Source organism: Protopterus annectens, chromosome 3.part1 (genome assembly GCF_019279795.1).
Source record: "Protopterus annectens isolate FY-2018-M chromosome 3.part1, PAN1.0, whole genome shotgun sequence".
NCBI classification, from domain to species: domain Eukaryota; kingdom Metazoa; phylum Chordata; order Ceratodontiformes; family Protopteridae; genus Protopterus; species Protopterus annectens.
Window position 1 is genome coordinate 1347060245 of NC_056732.1, and position 20695 is coordinate 1347080939.

General features: G+C 40.2%; 1 protein-coding gene across 2 annotated transcripts in view; it reads right to left on the bottom strand.

The window, feature by feature from the left end:
• The window catches only part of TRIM55 (tripartite motif containing 55), a 1312971-nt gene that overhangs the window by 1130895 nt on the left and 161381 nt on the right, over positions 1-20695 (bottom strand). For both annotated transcript variants that reach the window (XM_044067375.1, XM_044067376.1), the window contains exon 2: positions 7948-8120. In XM_044067375.1, coding sequence (XP_043923310.1) covers positions 7948-8120 — 173 coding nt within the window. The remainder of the gene's footprint in view (positions 1-7947; positions 8121-20695) is intronic.

Sequence of the window (20695 nt, forward strand, 5' to 3'; positions counted from 1 at the left end):
AGTCTGAAATTCAAATGTGTGGCATTATTTTCTGGCTTCATTCTTCAATGATTTGCTGATATTTTGACAGAAAACCAAAATTTTATGAGGAGCAGACTGAAAATATGAGCCAAAAATCTGAACATTCTGTGAAAATCTGGACAGTTGAGAGGTATGGTTGTGAGATTTGCTGCTAGCCCACCATCTAAATCACACCACTGCTTCGCTCTCAGGACTCTCGTCTGGCTTGAGTTTCCCAACCAACTCCTACTAACTCAACTTCCTAACATCCATTCTATCCTGAACAAGCCCTCCTTCTGCCCTAACATCTCCTCACTTGTTTGTCACTATACCCCCACTCCGATCTCTCAGAAGCACAGACCAGTGCCTCGTACAGTTTCACAAACCTAAAAACTCTATTGGACAGAATCTCTACAGCTATTTTCCTGCTCTATCATGGAACAAGCTATCCATGTCCCTCAGAAACATTACCCATATCCATGAATTCAAGAAAACTCTTAAAAACTACATAAGCAGCACACTCCTCCCTTTCCTTCCTAACCCCTCCTTTCCTCTAATTATCTATTTATAACCTACCTTCTGTTATCATATGGCAATCACCTACTTCTCCCCCTGCTACTTCACTTCTTAGTCAAGGTCTATTTGCTACATAGCCACTATATTAAATATCTGCACCAATCTTAGCTCATAAAACATGCTTTGAATTGTACTGTTGTCCACTGATGACAATCCTAATGTGATTACGCCAGCTTTGCTATTACTGGTTTCTATAATTATTAGTTTGTCTAATTGTCAATTCTAATGTTGTTCTCTTACTCGTAATATAATAGTTTGCTACTTAATTTGTCATATTGTACAGTTTCAATATATTTTTGCTTAATTGTACTGTGGAGCTTTTCTCCGCAGGCCTCCACTGAAAAAGGGCAATAGTTCAGTCAGACTATCCCGGTCAACAAATGTCAAATAAATAAACAAATAAATAAATAATAGTGTTGTGTAGCTTCTCAGCACTTCATGCAGCTACTGAGTAATGCAGCTAACTTATCGCTGCTACTTGGTAAAACATGCTATATACCACTTACCTGCCATACTCAGCAGCACTATATGCTACTGGCATGAATACTGTGATTCATGAATACTATCTGCCAATAAATTAACAAGCAACATTTAGGGGAACGTTCATAAAAAATGGATATGCGCACTCATCCAGTAATGAAAATCAGAATATAAGGCAGTGAAGACAGACTGAGTTGAACAGGTATACACTGCTTTAAAATAAACAGTAGTAGCTGCTCTTGTAGCATAGAGGGACAACACCCTGACTACAGTCAAGCTAACTTTGGTTTGATTAATGCCTCAGATGACTGACAGAGCAGCAGGGAAGGAGGGCAGCCTGTAGGCATCTCCTGCAATGATCCTTGGTAAAGGTTGGATATTTTATGCTGGGAGGCATTTTCCAATCGGGGGAAAGGATGGAAACATGTCTGAACTGCCTCAGAATCAGGATGATGCGACACATGTTTCTAATGCACTCCACCCCTTGGACACAACCATGTGGACCCATAATGGATGGGGAAGGCAGAAACAGCTTTGTGTCATAAAATGTGAAGAAAAAAAAAGCAGCTTTAAGAAAGACAGCAATAACCTCCATCCCTAGTACACGGGTATCTTTAACATCTTGCTGGCCCCAGCTTAAATTCAGGAATCTGAGCAGGGCTTGATTGGTGTGCTGGAAGAACCAGCAATGGATATAGGGAACTGGGACAGCTGTCAGAGTGAGAGCAGGGGAGAAAAAAAGATTTCAAAAATAAAAAAATAAATAGCAGTAAAATTAACAGGCTACCTATGAAACACAGAATGTTATTGATGTATAAATTCAGTTTGCAGCTATCATTTGGCATTGACCATCTGCTAATTATTCAGACAACAAACTGCATCTGCATGTTCTACACAAAATGGGGCAAGCATGTCTTTAATTATGGATATCATAATACCTAGATTACCCCTATAATTTACAGTGTATGAGAGTTACATGCATACTTGCAAGTTTGCTAAAAGAACTCCATATCTCAGGCAACAAATTATAAATGTAGAGTCTGTTTGTTGATGAAATTCTTTTAAGTCAGTTTTCAAATGTTTCTAGTGATTAAGAAGTAGGGACCAGGAAGGATATAGCACACTTACAGCACATGGAGAACTGAGGGTCCCTTACTGATTTAATATACAATTTACACAAATATTGCAAACAGCCATAAAAATATATTTAAAAACTTTTCTAAAAATAAAAAAAGTAAATCTTCCATTTCACAGGCTTACTGAATAAACACATGAACAGTATTATAATTCATAATGGGTCCCTAGTTGCAGTCATCTGTCAGTTTAATTCTTATAGACAGTTATTCTTTAACTCCACCTATATAATTTTTTAAATAAAGTATTCAATACTGAAACATTTAACTAATTCCTGTTTATTTTGCAGTCACATCTCATAGATTCATAGGTTCATAGGTACGTACTAGGCTATCTGCCCGAAGGCCTTTATAAGCCTAGACACAATGTGTTGGCTTTTGCCGCCCCCTTAGATTAGCTCCCTGTGCCTCTGTCCAGCAGATCCACTGAAGTGATCCTCGGGGTAAATTTTCTGTTGTCCATCCACTCATCAAGGGTTCTCTTGAAGAGTGTTAACGGGGAGCTCTGCCTAATGTAGATTGGAATCTTGTTCCAAAGCATGGAAAGTCTCTGGGACAGGAATCAGTTAGACTAAACTATTATTTTATAAATTGCAGACATGTTTTAATATGTTATGTGGTTAAGAAAACACCACATTAAAATTATTTTAATTACATTTTAGCTAGTTATGCAAACAGAAGTCTCACAGATTTTTATATATTATATGATTAATATAAGTTAAGAGACAGCTTAACCTACTCTGTTTCTAAATCTCACTTACTTATGGCAACTGTAGCACATTTTATTAGAATAATGATATGTTTAGGAATTTCATTTTAATATAACTCACAAATTATATAATTTCTATTATTTTAATTAATTTTTAGTGTGTTAAGGGGAAAAACTACTTTTCTGCATTAACCATATTTGATTTAATACAGATTTACATATAAAATGGACTGGTAAAAAAAGAAAATGTATTATTATTATGGAGAGAGACATTTTCACCTTTCATGGCAGTACCCCCAGATCTTTAGTGAAAGTGCCCAGTGAATATATACAAAGCTGTGGCAACCTGGAACAATGAGCTGCTATTTCTAATAAAATGTGTATTTATATTTATATATATATATATATATATATATATATATATATATGTGTGTGTTTGTGTGCGTGTGTGTGTTCATAGTTAGGTACTAGGCTATTGGCCCTAGGGCCTATATAAGCCTAGTCAAAAAGGTACCCTGGCTTTCACCACCCAAAATTATTTTCCTGTGCCCCTGTCGAACAGAGCCACAGAGGTGATCCCCGGGGTGAATTTCCTATTTCCCAGCCAATCATCAAGATTTCTCTTGAAGAGTGCTAATGAGGAGCTCTGTTTGACATAAATAGGTAGTTTATTCCAGAGTATGGGAAGTCTCTGGGACAGGAATATATCTCTCCAGCATGTTCTGCTTATTTGTGGTGACAAGGTTTAGGTCCGTAGAGCATGTAGCTTGGAGAGATTGATATTTCTTTAAGTGGAGCATGTCCAACAGCTCTGGGTTTGACATAGCTTTGCATGTTTGATAGAGATCGCCTCTTAGTGGCAATATGCGACGGAGTATAGCTGGAGTTTTTTGAGATGGTCTGCGTAGGGCATCTGTTTGAGGTCAGTAATCTTCTTTGTGAGGTATTTCTGCACCCTTTCCAGTTGTTGTAGATGTCTTGTGAGGTACATACCAACAGGGGTGCTGTACTCTATAATGGGTCTAATGAGTGATGAGTAGAGGGGAACAATGACCTCTTTTTTTCCTGATTGCTATGGCGATGTGATTATCAAAGGAGAGACTTTTGTCCACCTGTGTCCCAAGGTCTCTTATGAGTTTTTACCAAAGGGGATGACAACGAACTTTTTGGAATTGAGCTTGAGGCCATGGCTTTGACACCAGGCATCTATCTCAGTGAGGCCCTTTTGTAGGATGTCCACATCGTTAGGAGTTTTGATTATGGCTCCTAGTTTGCAGTCATCTATGAACTTCATTAGCCAAAGACCTTCTGAGTTAGCCTGTACTTCAGAAAAGTAGATAACAAACAGGAGGGGACGCAGGACTGAACCCTGTCACTGGTCTGAAGTCAGACTTGGAGTCTGCTACTTTCACAGTCTGGGTTCCGTCAGTGAGCCAGTTGGCAACCCATCTTGTGACATAGGGATTTATACCTAGTTTAGTGAGTTTATCTATAATTCTAGAGTGGGGGATGGTGTCAAAAGCCTTGGCGAGATCTAGATAGGCTGTGTGAACTACCTTACCCTCGTCTATGGCTTTGTTGACTGCTTTACAGAAGTCTATAAGGTTTAGGAGACATGATCTGCCTTTTACAAACCCAAACTGGGTGGGGTCCAGAGTTTGGAGATTACCAATGTCTTTGTTTATAAGTTCCATGATGATACGTTCCATGGCCTTGCAGATCAGGCCAGTTAGGCTAATGGGGCAGTAGTTCCCGGGGTCTGTAGTTGCTCCCCCTTTGTGGAAGAGATAATTGTTGCTGTGCACCATTCAGTGGGCACAAACCCTGAGGTGAGGCTATGATTGAACATGGTGCTTAGGTGGGGTGCCAGTTCATTCTACAGTTCATGTAGAATGCAGCATGAGATGTTGTCAGTTCCCATTGATGCTGTGTTTTTGGCTTTGGAGAGTGTAGTTTTTACCTGTGCAGCCGGGATTACAGGAACTTTTTATTCTTCCGTTATAGAGATGGGCCCTTCAGGGGGTGAGAGGGGGTTAAAGTTAATACTGAAACTATCTGCCAGAATGTTGGCAATATCAGTTGGTTCTTTATATTTAGTGTCGTTGTGCTGTAACTCAGAGCAGATCTGAGTATTGCCATTGAGATTCTTGACATAGCTATAGAATGTTTTGTAGTTGCCTTTAGAATCAGTGGCGATTTTGTTTTCGTAACTAGCTTTGAAGGATTTTATGGGGGATCTCAGCTTCTTATTGAGGCTGGCAGGGAGTTCCTCCAATCATGGGATTTTACTCTTTTTTTGCAACAGTTTATTTCTTCTGTTCTAGAGTTTGTTTATGGCAGGGGACCACCAGATTGGCTTCCTTTTTTGGAGAATAGCATCTTGGTTCTGTTAGGGATAGCACAATCCATGCAATCATGTAAGTGTTTATAAAGTACATTTGTGTAGGATTCAGCAGTTGTACCTCTATTGTCTGTCTGCATGGGTGTTGTGAAGTTTGCCACTTCTGTCTTAAGAAGTGTGAAGTTGGCTTTGGAGAAATTTTTTACAGTGGTTTCCCTAATGGAGGGTGGGTGCGGGATGTGGATATCTAGGGTGGTTAGCTTGTGGTCGGATCTGACCAATGAGGAATTGACCTCTGGTGTGCAGCACTGGTCGCCCATGTTGATAATGACCAGGTCTAGGATATTACTGCCCCTGGTGGGAGTGTGGGTAAACTGATCCAAAGCGCTGGAATTTATGAATTCCAGAAAACGTTGAGCAAAAGTGTTGGTACATGAGTAGTTTTCCCAGTTATTGGTAGGGTAGTTGAAATCACCCATTATTACGGTGTTGGGCTGCACCCTAATATTTTCCAGAGTATCAAGAAAAGAGGAGTGGGAGTCCCGGGGCATGATGGGGGATCTGTAGCAAGTTACAATTTGGATTGCGGTCTTGCCCAGAGTTAGTTGCACTTGAATAATCTCAGATGCATTATGCTGAGCAACTAGCCTAGAGGCGTGGATATCCTTAATGAATATGGACACACCTCCACCTTTAGTGTTTCGGTCCAGGTTAAGTGACCAAAAGGTGTGGTATTAATTATAGCCTGGTAATGCAGGAGTGCTCTCTGGAGCCTTGAACCAGGTCTCTGTCACTGTACAGATGTTGATGTTCTCCATTTTAAGGTGTATCTATTTGCTTGTTTATTTGATTGTTTACTAAGGTAGTGTGCCGATCGTATTAGACAATTAATAGTTACAGCCACAGGGAATACAATCACATGAGGGAAAGTCAGTACATACAGCTTACCTTGACTTGGCCAAGGTCTATGACACAATCCCCCACTCGGACATCATCGAAAAGCTAACACAACTTGTAGTAAATCCCTATCTCATCAGGCAGGTTGCCAACTAGCTCACCAATAGGACCCACAGGGTCAAAATTGGCACCTCCACCTCTGACAGCAGGCCTGTCACTAGTGGTATTCCCCAGGGATCTTTCTGGGACCTCTTCTGTTTGGCATCTACTTCTCAGAGCTCCAGGCAAAGACAAAGGGCCTATAGTTGACAATGCCAGCAGATGACTGTAAGTTGTGTGCTATCATTGACTCCCCAAATTATGTTAACATACTGCAAGAGGGTCTCACAGCAACAAATGACTGGTGCCAAAGTCATGGCCTTATGTTAAATGCAAAAAACAAATTATAATTTGGCAGAAACATGGTTCCTACTGATTACCACATCAAGGGCAATCCCCTAAGCATACAACCTGTGGTGAGAGACCTGGGTACTCAGGTTGACAACAATCTCACATTTGACCATCATGGCAGTGGTCAGAAAAACCTTTTACTTGGTTCATCTCATAAGTAAAGTGATTGCATCCCAAAAAAATTAAGTTATTACCTCTCTATACTCCTCCCTCTTTAGGCCAATAGTTAAGTATAATGCCATATTTGGTATGTATCTCTCCAAACACCTGCATCAACTGGAAAGGGCACAGAAATACCTCACAAAGAGAATCTATGGCATCCAATACCTGTCCTATGTGGACAGGCTCAAATCACGGTCATTCTACTCGGTTTCACATAGATTGCTCAGAGGTGATCTGTGTCTTGTCTACAAGGCAATATCGGACCTTGCCCTACTAGAGATGCTCCATATCCATAAGTCTAACTCCTCGCACATTACCCATTCAAAAGGCCTAAATCTAATATGCAACATCAAAAAAACCTGCTGGAGAGACAGGTTTGTCTCCCAGAGGCTGTCCCGGCTCTGGAATAGACTTCTCATACATGTCAACCAGAGTACCTCACTGACTGTCTTCAAGCTCATCCTTAATGAGTGGATGGGAAATGACAAATTTTCCCCAGGGGTTTCACTTTTGTCCCTCATTGACAAGAGAGATAGGTGCTGACTGAGGTTTATTTTTTGTGGATAAACTCTTGGCTAGGTTTGTAAGGTCCCCAGGGCCATTAGCCTAGTGACCTCCTATGATAAGATGTGATTAAAAAAAAAACATTTTTACAATAAAAAAATAAAACTGCCGATAATCTAGTAGTCAAGTTTTGTACATATCACATATGACAAGATAAATGCAGAGTTAAGTATAGAGACATTACAGGTAAGCAAATACAGAAAATATGTACCTTAAGTGAAATCATGAAAGGTAATAAAACACCACGGCTTATTTAAAGCTGCTAAACCTTCTGATTGCAAAACCATATAATGAAATTGTGCTTCATTAAAGAAGCAAGGCTAGCCAAGGCATAACCTTCTGAAAAATACAGTCATCATCTCATGCAGTAAACAATCACCAAAACAAGGTAGTTGGTATCTGCTCTTATTAATGTTCTCTTGATTGTGCATTTAAACAATAGTCACTACATGTATTTCACACATATGTCCTATGATATGTGCAAAGCTTTCCTATAAAACTATTAACATATGATCAGAATATGTAGATAGAGTTTATCATTTGAAATAAAGAAATCATTGGAGGAATGCACTAGTCTACTACAGAAGTAATAGTCTATCAGAGAAAAGACAAATGATAAAGGGTAAAGCACTTACCTAATAGACTCTTGCTTGTATAGGTCAATTATGTTTTCCACAAGCAAATTCCTCTGTAGTCCATACACACCATGCCTATCCAATATTACTTCATGCCTACAAGAAGGGCATCGAAATCGTCCTCCAGATGCAACTGTAGTACCACCCCGTGTTGGTAGGTAAGGATTAGAAGCCTGTCTTACAAAAATTAAAATAGTTATTGTAAAAGAAGTGAAAATGGTGTACTTTATATAAGTCAAATTGGTTTATATTTCAGTATTCCATTCACAAAATAGACTACATAAGAAGAAATGTAACAATGTCATTAGCAATAAAATTAAAAAATTGTGACCATATCCAATACAAATCTCTTGGAAATGCATTAGTTGGTAATTAAAATGTGTTGAATCAAGCTATTTCCAGTGATTTTGAATTACCTGATGTAGACATTGAATTAAAGAATATGTTTCCTGTCAGAATCAAGGTAAAAGATACCATACACATGCAGTAGTTTACTCAAAAAATCTGTATTTTTAACATTTGCTGAAGCTAAAGTATGTTCTGAGCCAAAGGGAAAAGTTAAAATATGGTAGGGTTGTTGTTTGTCTTTTCCCAGTTAGGTGTCACCACTGCGGAACTCCGGTCTGCTAATGATTGGTAGTCGATTTTTTTATGGTGGCGAGTTGCCAGCCCGACGCCCAACCTTCAGTGAAGGCACACCCATTCACGCATGTCTTTCGGAGGCCACTCAACTGCGGGGAGGACATGCAGACTCCACACAGATGGCACTCTGGCCGAGAATCGGACAGGAGAACCTCTTGCTGTGAGGCAGCAATGCTACCGCTGTACCACCACGGCTAAAATATTTTAAAATATGGTAGGGTAAAATATTTTTTACAAGTGTAAAATTGTGCTCATCACAAAATTAATATTTCTCTTTTGGTATTGGTCTATTTTTGATATTAGCTTAACAGATACACTGTTTTTTTTCAAACCATAGCCATTAGCAACATTAAAACTATATTGCCATTTTTCTTTCCAATAAAGCAGTTTACCGGCATAACCACCCTGGACATTTTTGTAACTATTGCTATGTTTGAAATTTAAAATTGCATACAATATTTGCTTCAGTGATTGCGTTTAAACATAACAGTGCTCATGTTTGTTTTATTTGCTGCACATTATTCTAATATCCTTACATACAAGCTTCTTCAAATTCTTCCATTTAAAATGACTTGCAGTTTCCTTTGACTACATATATTAAGCCCGTTGTCAATTTGCCTAATAGGAGTTATACTATACCTGGTTTGTGATTGGTTGTTAACCATACTAGTACAATTAATATGCAGACATGCACTAAATCCATAGCACATGAAAGCTCCATTTTGATGAATCAGAATATACTTGTATCTTATAGAAAAAAACTATCCAGACGGTGAAAAACCTAGTGAAAAGGAATGCTTGCATTAGATGTGGGGATTGTCATCTTTCAAAGTTGGGCATCGTGCATAATATCACTCACTCTCTAGCTTAAGCAGTAATACATAGACGATTAAAAGACAACCTACTGACTACTACCAAACTAATATCAGTGAATCAGGATAAGGTAGATACTAAAATAAATCAGCAAAGGTGGAAATATTACTATGAGAAGCATGCCAGAAGGTTCCCAAAATGGCAGAGAGGTAACAGAATGAGAATTCAGTATCTTTCCATAACATAGCCTGAATCTGTAGTCAAACAAATGAACACAGATTCTCAGCGGTTCAATGAAAGGTTTAGTTGTACAGAAGATATCAAAGGCATGAGAAAGCATAGCAGTAGAAATGTATACTAGAGCCATGTGAAAGTAACAGATACAAGCCAAAAAACAGGTAAAAAGACATATTAGAACCATGTGACAATGCTGTCTTAGATAAATAATGCACCCTTACCATATCTATGCTAGTAACCAAACAACCAAAACTGTCTTGAATATCAGAAGTCCTAAGAGAATTTTCCTATTAAATATTCTAGATCTGAAACAACATTGAAAAAAAAAAAACAGATCAAAATATAGACAATTTTAAAGTTGTCATGATAACTAGGACTGAAAAGTTGTTTTTACTGAAATGTCTGTTGAATGTGAATAAATATTTGCTTTTGATGAAAAAGCTCATAAAGTACTTATAGTAAAATTAAAGATGATTTTAATATGTTCACTTCACAGTAGCACATAGTACAACCAAAATAATTATAAAATAATTGTTTTAAAGCTATGTATTATTCATCATAAAATGTTTTTAACATCGTTGGCTGGAAAGGAAAGATGTACCCTAGGATTCAATAAACTCAGTGTAGGCTTTGCAAAGAGCCTGCACAGAGTTTCCATATTTGCGCAATCTTGTGTGGCGAGTAGTAGCATGCAATGCATATTAATGACTTGCCTAAGTTAGGTTCCATGGCTGGCAACAGCCAGGAAACTGTATAAGCAAATCAGGATACAATTCTGTTTAAAGCAAAGCACTTACAGTCTGTGTATTTGCTCGAAATGCCACAATGATCACCAGGGCTTCACAGATAGCTGTGAATCTGTTACTACAACATATCTCCACAAAGGCCAACATAATGCGGGGACATTTAACCAGAATATTTATGCTCTTTAGAAAGTTAATAGAATATATAGGTTGTACATTAACATGAACTTTCTAAAGAGCATAAAGTTTGAAACTTAAATGTCAATCATCAGTTTCTAACTGCACACCGTAATGGCATGCCTATGATTTGCCAGAAAACAAAAATGTTATGATGAAAAGATCACAAATATGTGACAAAAGCTGGACATTCTGCACAAATCAGGACAGTTGCAAGGTATGAACTCAAATGCATGTAATAGTGAGTCACATCATTCCAGAGACCATCCTACTGATATGGCAGAAATCCACAAATTTGATAAGAAAAAGATCTGTACATCCTGGGCATATGTTGACAGTTGAGAGATATGAATGTGAAGTACATGGTCCAAACACAGTACAGGACAGTGTAACTACAGTGCAGAGTATTTTGGTAACCCATTCCTGGCATTCTGTACAGAAGCTGTGCTAATGATCTGTAACAGGACATGGACTGCCATATAAAATGATCACTCAAGGGAAGTGTATATTGAATAAGGACACACAGATGAACTGAAGGAATGAACACAAAGAAAGAGGACTAGTAAAACTCTCTTGTAAAGCAGAGGAGGGCATGTGAATGGAAGGTGGTTGTTGCAGCAACACCAAGCACATATCTTTATGGTACAGTATGGACTTTACAGTGGAGATGGGTTATCTGTGACTGTCACACACTTTGACATAACAATGGGGAGGATGTCTATGTGAGATAAGCATCCTTACATGCATAATGCAGAGGACATCTATCAGGGATCTGACATGCAATTGGGGTAGGGTGCATATTGTGAAACTGTGAAAACCGATATGCCTGAATATGAGTGTACTCTCAGCAGAGGTCTCCAGCAAGGTGGGCACAGGACATTACAAGAACCAACCACAATCATGGACAATATCAGAATAATGCCACCACTAATCCCACACCTCTGACATAATACATGTGATGTGGAGTGATAAGAGATGAGTCTGCACACATAGACTTAAGCAACTATTACGATACATCCACACTCTTTATGGGTAACCACACACACTGCCCTGGCACTGTAATATCTGTGAGAAGTGTTAGGAGGGACACTGCTAGACCTGTATGTGACAGTATGGGCAATACAGGCAAGATGCCTTGTGAGCATGGCATAAATATATGGCAGAATCCATACTGCCACAAATGATATGCATGCTATTAATGTTGTCAAACACCTATGTATGTAGCATGTGCATAAGGTGAACAGGTAGCACATGTTCATCTGGTGTAACAATGTGATCAGTGTTCCACACCATCAGACAGTCATGTATATTTCCCAGAAAGAATACCTAGGCGTGGCCAATAAGCTGTGTGACAGCACACTGTAACAAAGGTGGTACACTTCAATTACACATCAGTGGAAGGTGTGTAGGGAGGTACATGAAGAAGGGTACATTGTACACAGTTATTGGTGTGATGAAGGCTTGGAACCATGAAGTTATTATGGCCTCTAATGTGCATGTCCATCACATATCCAGTAGTTTTGTTACATTCAAGGGAGCAGTCAACACTGTGACCACATGCTTGTGGATGTACCACTTAACATCTACCCCAGGACATGGGTCATATACCTATTGGTCTGATTATATGGCATGATGTCCACATTATACTTGGGTGGTGTGTTTGTTTCCTGATTGAACAAATCCCCCCCCCCCATGTTTCTTGTCAATGCAAGTGTTGTCATGGCTGTGGCAGCAGTTTTTGGTATGTGTTAATACTGTCTGTATTATAATAATATCACACTTGGAGTCACTGATTGCTCTGAAGTTGTAGTCCTTCAGGAAGCTGTTTGGACACAACATGTGTATGTCATCTCTGATGTCCATCACTGAACTAATGGGGCAGGAAAGGGCCTAACAGACACCCCTGATGTATGGACCTGATCACTGGACCTGACATTTAGGTCACGTCACACATTTCAACATAGTGAGATACCACATATGTGATACACTGGTCTACCCACTTGGTGATATAACTGTCTATGGTCACATATGACAGTGTTGATTGAATACCTCAGTGTGGATTTGTGTCAAATGCATTGACCTGGTCAAGTTCCATAAGATGATACTGTTGTCATCATTCATGCTCTCTATGACCTTTCTGAAGACATCTATCAGATGTAACAGACTTGATGTAGCACAACAACTCACTCTGGTCTGTTGTGCATACCTGGAATATTACTAGGGTACATGTTGAAGAGGTCCATGATGACATCTTGGTCTACCTCACAGTCAAGAAGAGTCAGGATGTCTCTATATGTTCTACTTCTAAATCCCGTAATTCCAGAATCCTGAAGCCAAAAATACCAAGACAACAATCAGGAAACTTAAAATACTGAACTGCATATGTTTTCCAATAGGGCAGGGTCTGAGACTGCTCTGTAGGGCAGGCATAGGCCACCTCTCAGCAGCCTGCATGATACTGAGTACACTGACAGGCCTTTCATTCTTTCCTTGTATGTCATGTTTGGAGGCTCTGGAGTCTCCCAGGCACAAACCTGTATTTTCCCCAATTGCTGTAGGTAGCTGCTGAGGTACAGACAGACAGGAGAATTGTATTCAAGTTAATGGACTGATAGGGTAGAGTACAGCAAAGGTATGCCCACCCTGATCTTGGATGTGGGTTCCATATGTAAGATGTGCACAATGCAGAATGTGTATCTCACCACTATGGACACATAGTGATGAAAGTGTAGATTGCTACCAACATATGTTGCCAAGTCTCACAACACAGTGTTTGAGCTTAGAGGGGTGCCAGGTATATCATAAGTAGCAGGGTTACTTCACAGCAAAAGGGGACAATGAGACATTGTATGCTTTAAGGTTCAATCTTTGAGTTTGGTGTCAACCATTTGAGTGTGGAAGTCCCTTCTGTAATATGTTACCATCTCTGGGGGACTCTATTAATGCTTCCAGTTACCAGTCATCTGCAGACTTGGTAAACCATAGTCCATCTACCACTGTCAGTACTTCAGGGAAGAAGTTTGCAAACAGTTGAAGGCCCAGCACAGATCATTGTGGTATTCTGCTGGTAACTGGCTACTGGTGGAGGTGCAGTCCCCAACTTTGAGAGTGTGTGTTATGTCAGTGAGCCAGTTGCCTATTCCTGTACTACTGTTTGGCTTAATTTCCACATGGGAGATCTTCACTATGACACATGAAGGGGGGATAGTGTCAAAGGACTCGGATAAGTCAACATAGATGGTATGTCATGTTATCCCTCATCCAGGTCTGTGGGGGTCAATATCCAAGAGGTCCCCAAGATTCAATGAGCAAGATCTACCCCTGACACAAACAACAAGGGTAGGTTTAAGTGTGTTGAAGGTCACCTATGTTCCTGTGGATATGGTCCATGCTGAATCCTTCCCTACCCTTGCACATACGTGTTTTTAGGCATATGGGTCAGTAGTTGTAGTTCTGCATGTTACCAGATTGATGTGCATTGCATAGCACACAACATTTGATCTTATGTTTTGTACTGTTGTTGATATATGTGTGAAAACAGTACTGAGACACCAGGGTTGCAGTGTTTGGGGGTGGCAGCAGATGAATGTATTGTAAATATGTGGCATATTGTTAGATAGGGCCCTCAGTTTGTAACATTTACACATGTAATTTCATGTCATACACAGAGAATGGATAGTAAACAGCAGCAATACAGCATAATATGTACATTTCCATAGAGTGGCGAGCAGTGGTTTTGTTTTACGGTTAGCAAAGTGTATATGCATGTGAGATTCACATGTTTGAGAGTAGATAAGCAGTATGTAAACACGAGCTACACGCATTGCTAAAGTCTGACAGTTAGTAGTGAGTCTATGAAATACACTTGCTGCTTAACTGACTCTGTACAGCACATTTTAATGCATTCATACATTCCTTGTTGGGGCCAGATGGTATTGGGTTCAAATACATGTGTATCTCATACATTTAAATACATCTAATACTTTTAAATATATGTAAATACATTGCCACCATTCCCTCTTGCTGTGTTGGTACACGATGTGCACCTTCATTAAAACATGTCTTAAAGAGGTGAAATGGGTAGATAGGACAGTGGTGATATGGGGAGCAAGCAGGGGGAAGAACAAAGGGAAAGCAAGGCAGGAATGTGCAGGAGGGAGATAGGACAGAACCATAGCTATCCATTTTTTTAACAGTGTAAAGTGAACATATGTGGAAAATATTAACAGAAATTGGACTGTCATCTACAGAGAGATGGGTGACCACAACACAATCAAGTTGTATAGCCAGCTGGACCAAATCAAGTATGTCATGAAGACACATGTGCAAAATGGAGCGCTATGTATGGGATAATTTTTTTTTTTTTTTGATTTTGTGGGACAGGTGCACATTTTTTTTTTTTTTTTTTTTTGTAGAAAGAGATGAATGTTGGGGAATGGATGTAGGTATGTCTGGGTGAAATAAGTTGGGTAGGTGAGGAAGCAATTGCAGACAGACAAGACAAACAAGACAAATGACAGGTGTGGTGATGGACACAAAAGGTTGGGTGACACCACGATTGGGATGAGGGTGGGGACATCCCAAACCCATGGTCATCAAACTGGGTGACCGTGAGAATCGAGTCCTCACCCCCTGGATTTCCATCCCTGTCACTTCACTCCACCTCTGGCTGGAGTGTTTTGCATCTTCATCTCCTCCTCCTGGTACATTGCAAAATGAGGGAGAGCAGCTTCTCCTGCTGATGTAGGTCTGCACCAACAGTACAGTTCACAACACTAGACACCATCTTTGGCAATTCAGAGTGGATGATAAAATCACCACCTCCACCACTGCTCAGGAAGGGTACCACTAGACCAGCTTCTGGGGCAGAACTACCTGAGAGGGCAGGAGGTGCAGTGGCAAGAGAGGTGGTGCTGCCAGGTTGGCTCCCAGAAGTGCTGGGCAACAGTGCTGGAGCTGGTGGAGGGGGGCAGACAGAGGCAGATCCTGTGGGGCAAGCCTACCCCACTGTGCTGTGGAGCATTTAATAATGTGGTACACATGGATGACATGGAAACATTTTGAAGATGCATAATAAAATGAAAAAACATAAATAAATAAAGTAAAATAAAAATAAAATTAAAAAAGAGAGATAAGGGTTGGGGTGAGAAGATAAAAGAGATAAGATTAGTACCTTCATATGTGACATACAGTGCACTGATACAATTATTTGACTTGGTTATCTTAATCTTTACTTTTAAGACTACCAACTCCTAACAGATAACTTTTACTTTTAAGACTACCAACTCCTAACAGATGCACACTCATACCTCTCAACTGTCCAGATTTTTGCAGAATGTCCAAAATTTTGCTTGATATTTTTGGTTTGTTCATTATAAAATTTGTACTTTTCTGGCAACTCATTGAGGATTAATGTCACTAAATAATGGCATGCATTTCAGTTGCACACTTTATAACTTTAAGAAAATGTATGTTAACACAAAACCTATTATTCTATCAATTTTCTAAAATCATAAGAGCAATGTTTAAAATCCGTCCCTATTTATGGGCCTTTGTGCCCCCATTATCTTAGGCTTTGTCCAGATTCCTTGATCTAAGCGGTTGAGAGGTATGTGCACACTATACTACAAACTGCAGCAAGCGCTCCTTGACATGTGCATATATTACATATATGTGTGCTGCAGTTATTCAGATTACAGTTTACAGCAGGGCATTTGTGCCACTGGTATTGATTTATTTTATTTTATTTATTTATTTTATTTTACATTTGTATCCGGGCTAGTCCAACTGGATATGTTTCCATTTTCAGTGGAGGCCCGGGGAGAAAAGCTCCACAGTGACATTTAAAAGTTTATAATGCACAATTATAAGAGAAAAATGTAAGACAAAATAAAAATGAGAGAGCAGTAATTACAAAGTCATACTATTTAAGCAAATACCATATTCAAAAGAAATTATTTATAGAAAAATTAGTTAAAAATAATAAGAGAGCCTTAGCTAAAGAGAAGTATGCAAATTATGAAACACAAAAACATTGAAAGGAACAATATACTCTTTCAATTAAGATATGAGAAGTTATTTACAATATGTTCGCAGTTTAATTCATCTCCTATTTGCGACAATAATTTCAGACAGTTACAGCTACCTAGGGGTAAGTAGTGATAAAAAAGGTAAAATGGCCAAAGAGAATGCAGACAATTAGTTTGAATGTTTAAATTTAATTTAAATATAATTGAAGAATTAACAGTATTGTATAGTTGGGCAGTCTAGTATTTGAACCCACAACCTCTGACTAAAGTCTAATATTGTACTCTTAGTTTGTGCTAAAGACTACTGCATGTATACTTGCTTTTACAGTTGATATATGCATGCTCAATTTGATACAACTCTATAAAATACCAAAAAAGCTATCTTTAACATTTAATGCCACAATAATACTACTCTTCTTCTGCGTACATACCACGTGCTTCACTCATCCTCACCAGTCTAGCCCCAGGAGTTCAGACATTTACCACACAATCATCAGCAGCTGTTTAGAAAGCAGAACAGAACAGAATACAATACCATTATGAATACCAATTTTATCCATATTCAGCTTTTAAGTCTTACAATTACCTCTGTAAAAGACTAAATAATAATAGTAATAAAGTAAAAAATTGCTAGTTATCCCTATGGCACCAGGTGTTAGTTGGCAGATGTAATACAGGTGCACCAGGGTTTTAATGACACAAACTTTGCCCTCATTTTTATGTTGGGGTGCGGAGGTATGTTTGAAGCCAGTGATCGGGTACCACACTCATCTCCACTCTGGAATAGCATTAGGTAGAGCAAGTAAAAAAAAAAAGTGATAGTGGAGTTTCGCATAATGGTTACTATACTTACCTTACAGACACCAGTACAGGGTTTGCTTTGGAGATGCATTAATTGTCTATGCTGGTACAAGAGCAGTTAAGCTTAGTGACTACACATGCAATTCTTTTGGTGGTAAAGAGACTGCAGGTACTTGCCTTTGATTTGGTCTTTTGCTGCAGTTCGCGGTTTTGGCAGTGGGAGGCTGGTGTTGTGGTGGTTAAACATTCTGATTGATTCCTGGTGCTGGAAGGATGGCAATGGCAGTGTGGGAGTCCTGGATCGCTGTTGGGAAGGCCAGCTCAGTGGGGGTAATTTTGTGGGCTGTGAAGGACCCGCACATAATAGTGGTATCTGCTCATGCCCAATAGGTGGCTTAGCTATTGAGGAACACCGGATACTCTGTGGAGCACATTATATAACATACAAAAAAAAAGAGAGAAAGGAAAAATGAGGAAATTCAGTCGCAGGGTCATGTAGGTTTGGAGGATCGGCAGGAACTTCCTTTTGCATGCACTCCAATCGTGCAGATTTAAGGTGGAGTGTTTATATATTTTTTCTCTCTCCTCCCCAGGATGGGGAGGCTTGCTGGAGGACTTGCTGAGAAGAGTAAGGGCAGAACTCATGCTACCATAGACCTGTTGTGAGTTGGACATTCTCCCTAATTGGCAGGAGGGATGGGTAGTTGTCCCACCTTTATGGATGCTTTTGTCCAGATTTCTTGATCTAAGAAGTTAGGAGATATGCCTCCCAAGGTGCAAGGAAGGAGGGTGAGGGAAGGCAAAAAGATAATAAAAAAAAAAAAAACTAATTTGAGGCAGCAACCTGGCCATTTTGCAAAAGCTGTACAGTTCAGGATCAGGTCATGGGGGAATGGGGAATTCAGATGGGTCTGGGTTATAACCATTCTCACTTGGTGCCTTGTGTTTTGTTTTAATTCTTTTATATATAAATATTTGCTTATATTGTCCTTGCCTCATTTCTCATTGCAGATGCCAAGGGCTCTGTGGATGACAAGGCGGACGTCCAGACATTGCAGCAGATGTTGGCAAATATTGTGACTCAAGATGAGGAACTTTTTCAAGAAATCCCAAGTAATGAGACACTAGCGGCAGTATCACAGGGCCAAGCCACTCGTAAGAGATGACAACCAGCAAAGGGCAAGCAGGCAGCCAGAGGCAAACGAATGGGCCAATTGCAGTTCGGTGAGGTGGTGTTAGCAAAGATCTCATCGGTGGACCCAGAACTTGTGGCCCCTACAGGTAATCCTCTTACAGTTACTGCTTGTGGGATGGAGGGATTAGTAGGTTCAGTGGGTAGGAGTGAGGGAGACACAGACTGGGTGATGGGGGTAGTGGTTCAAGTCTGTCAGTGGAGGGTCCTGTGAGTGGCATTCGGGGTCTGCAGGTTTTAGTGGAGAGGGTCATGGGTATTAGGAGCAAAGTTGTGGTTTGGACAGCCCTGACATGGTGGATAGTTTGTTGTCGCTAGGGGAAGACATTAATCCTGGCTTGGAAGAAGTGAGGTTGGATTTTGGAAAATGACCAGGTGATTGGTTGGCTATGCAGGCACTAGGGCAGGGGAGTACATCTATCTTCCTGACTCTTCACATACCCACCTCAGTAAAAGAGAATATTTGGAAAGGGAAATATGTTGACATTTTTGACTTAATTAACACAGATGGCAACCAGCATTTGTTGTAGCCTGAGACAGCAAATGGTGAGGACCTCTTAGCAGCATTGGTGCTGCTGGGTCGAAGATGGGTAAGAGAAATGCAGCCAAGAACATGGGAGAATTGGGTGTTAGGATTTGTTTACTATATGGCAGTATGGCTGAAGAAAGATACTGCATTGGCCATTCTGCTCTTAGCCTATTTTTTGACTATACGGGAGGTGCAATGGCTATGGGTTGGTAATGCTTGGCTCCGGTACGATCAGAGATTTCACAAGAAGAAGGCAGGTGATCAGTCCATGCACTGGGAGGTGTGACATCCAGACATATGGCTGACTACCATGATCGACAGCTTTGGTGTGGGCATCAAACGGAATAAGATAGTGGAAAGAGGTGTTGGAGTATGTTGGGCTTTCAATGCAGGAAGATGTTCATGGGTGGCATGTAGATTCTTGCATGTTTGCTCAAAGTGTGCAGGCATCCACCCAGCAGTGCAGTGTATTAGGCATGAGGGTAATTTGGCAAGGAAAGCATTCTCCTTTTCTGATCAGGGAGGGTTAGTGGCATCATCACAGGGGTTACAAGGGGTGCTTGGTAGGGGTATTTTTCGAGGCCAGAGGGAGCATTTTGAGTGGCAAGAGGATGACTTGGAGACACTTTCACCTATTAAGGTGCATGAATTGTGGGACATGCTTCAGCAGTACCTGCAGGCAGCAGTGGCATGGGAGCTGATTGAGGTTTTTTCAAGGGGATTTTCCATTAAGTCTAAGTTGGTGGGTGATGGGGTAGAGTTGGAAAAAAATTGATATCAGTGCAGGGGAGATAGGATATTTTGGAGGCTTTGGTGGAGAAGGAGTGGAAATCTGGCCAATTATTGGGCCTGTTCATTAGCCCGCATTCACCAGTTTTAAGGTTTCACCATTGGGGTTGGTATATAAATAGAAGCCAGGGGAATTTTAGTTGATTTCCCATTTGTCTCATGCCAAAGGGAATTTGGTCAACGACTTTATATCGGTGGAGGAGGCTAAGGTGAATTATGCATCAATGGATGATGTGGTATGAGTCATTAGAGGGTTTAATAATTCATGGTTGGTTAAAGGTGGACATTCAATCTGCTTTTCATCTTCTGCCAGTTTGGGAGGAGGATTAGCCATTGTTGGGCATGGTGGTAGGAGGCAGGTTTTACTTTGAAAAGGCCATGCCAATGGGTTGTTCTGTAGCCTGTTTCAATTTTGAAAAGTTTAGCATGGCTTTACATTAGATCTGACAGCAGTGGGTGGATAGCCAGAAGGCAGTGCATTACCTGGATGATTTTTTACTGGTAGGAGAGGGGCATGAGGGAGCCACGGTAGCTATACATGAGTTTTTGGGAATGTATGAGGAACAGGGGGTCCCTTTGGCCACCCAGAAGTTGGACGGTCTGGTGAAGGCATTAGATTTTCTGGGATTGTTGGTGGATGCGGAACATAGATTGTTTTGTTTGCCCGGGGATAAGGTAACCAGATTGAAAGATAAGATAGTTTGGATGAAGGCTAGAAACAAGGTGCAGGTGGGGAATGCTATGGAACTATTAGGGTTCCTGAATTTTGCCTGTTGGGCTATTCATCCGGGGTGCA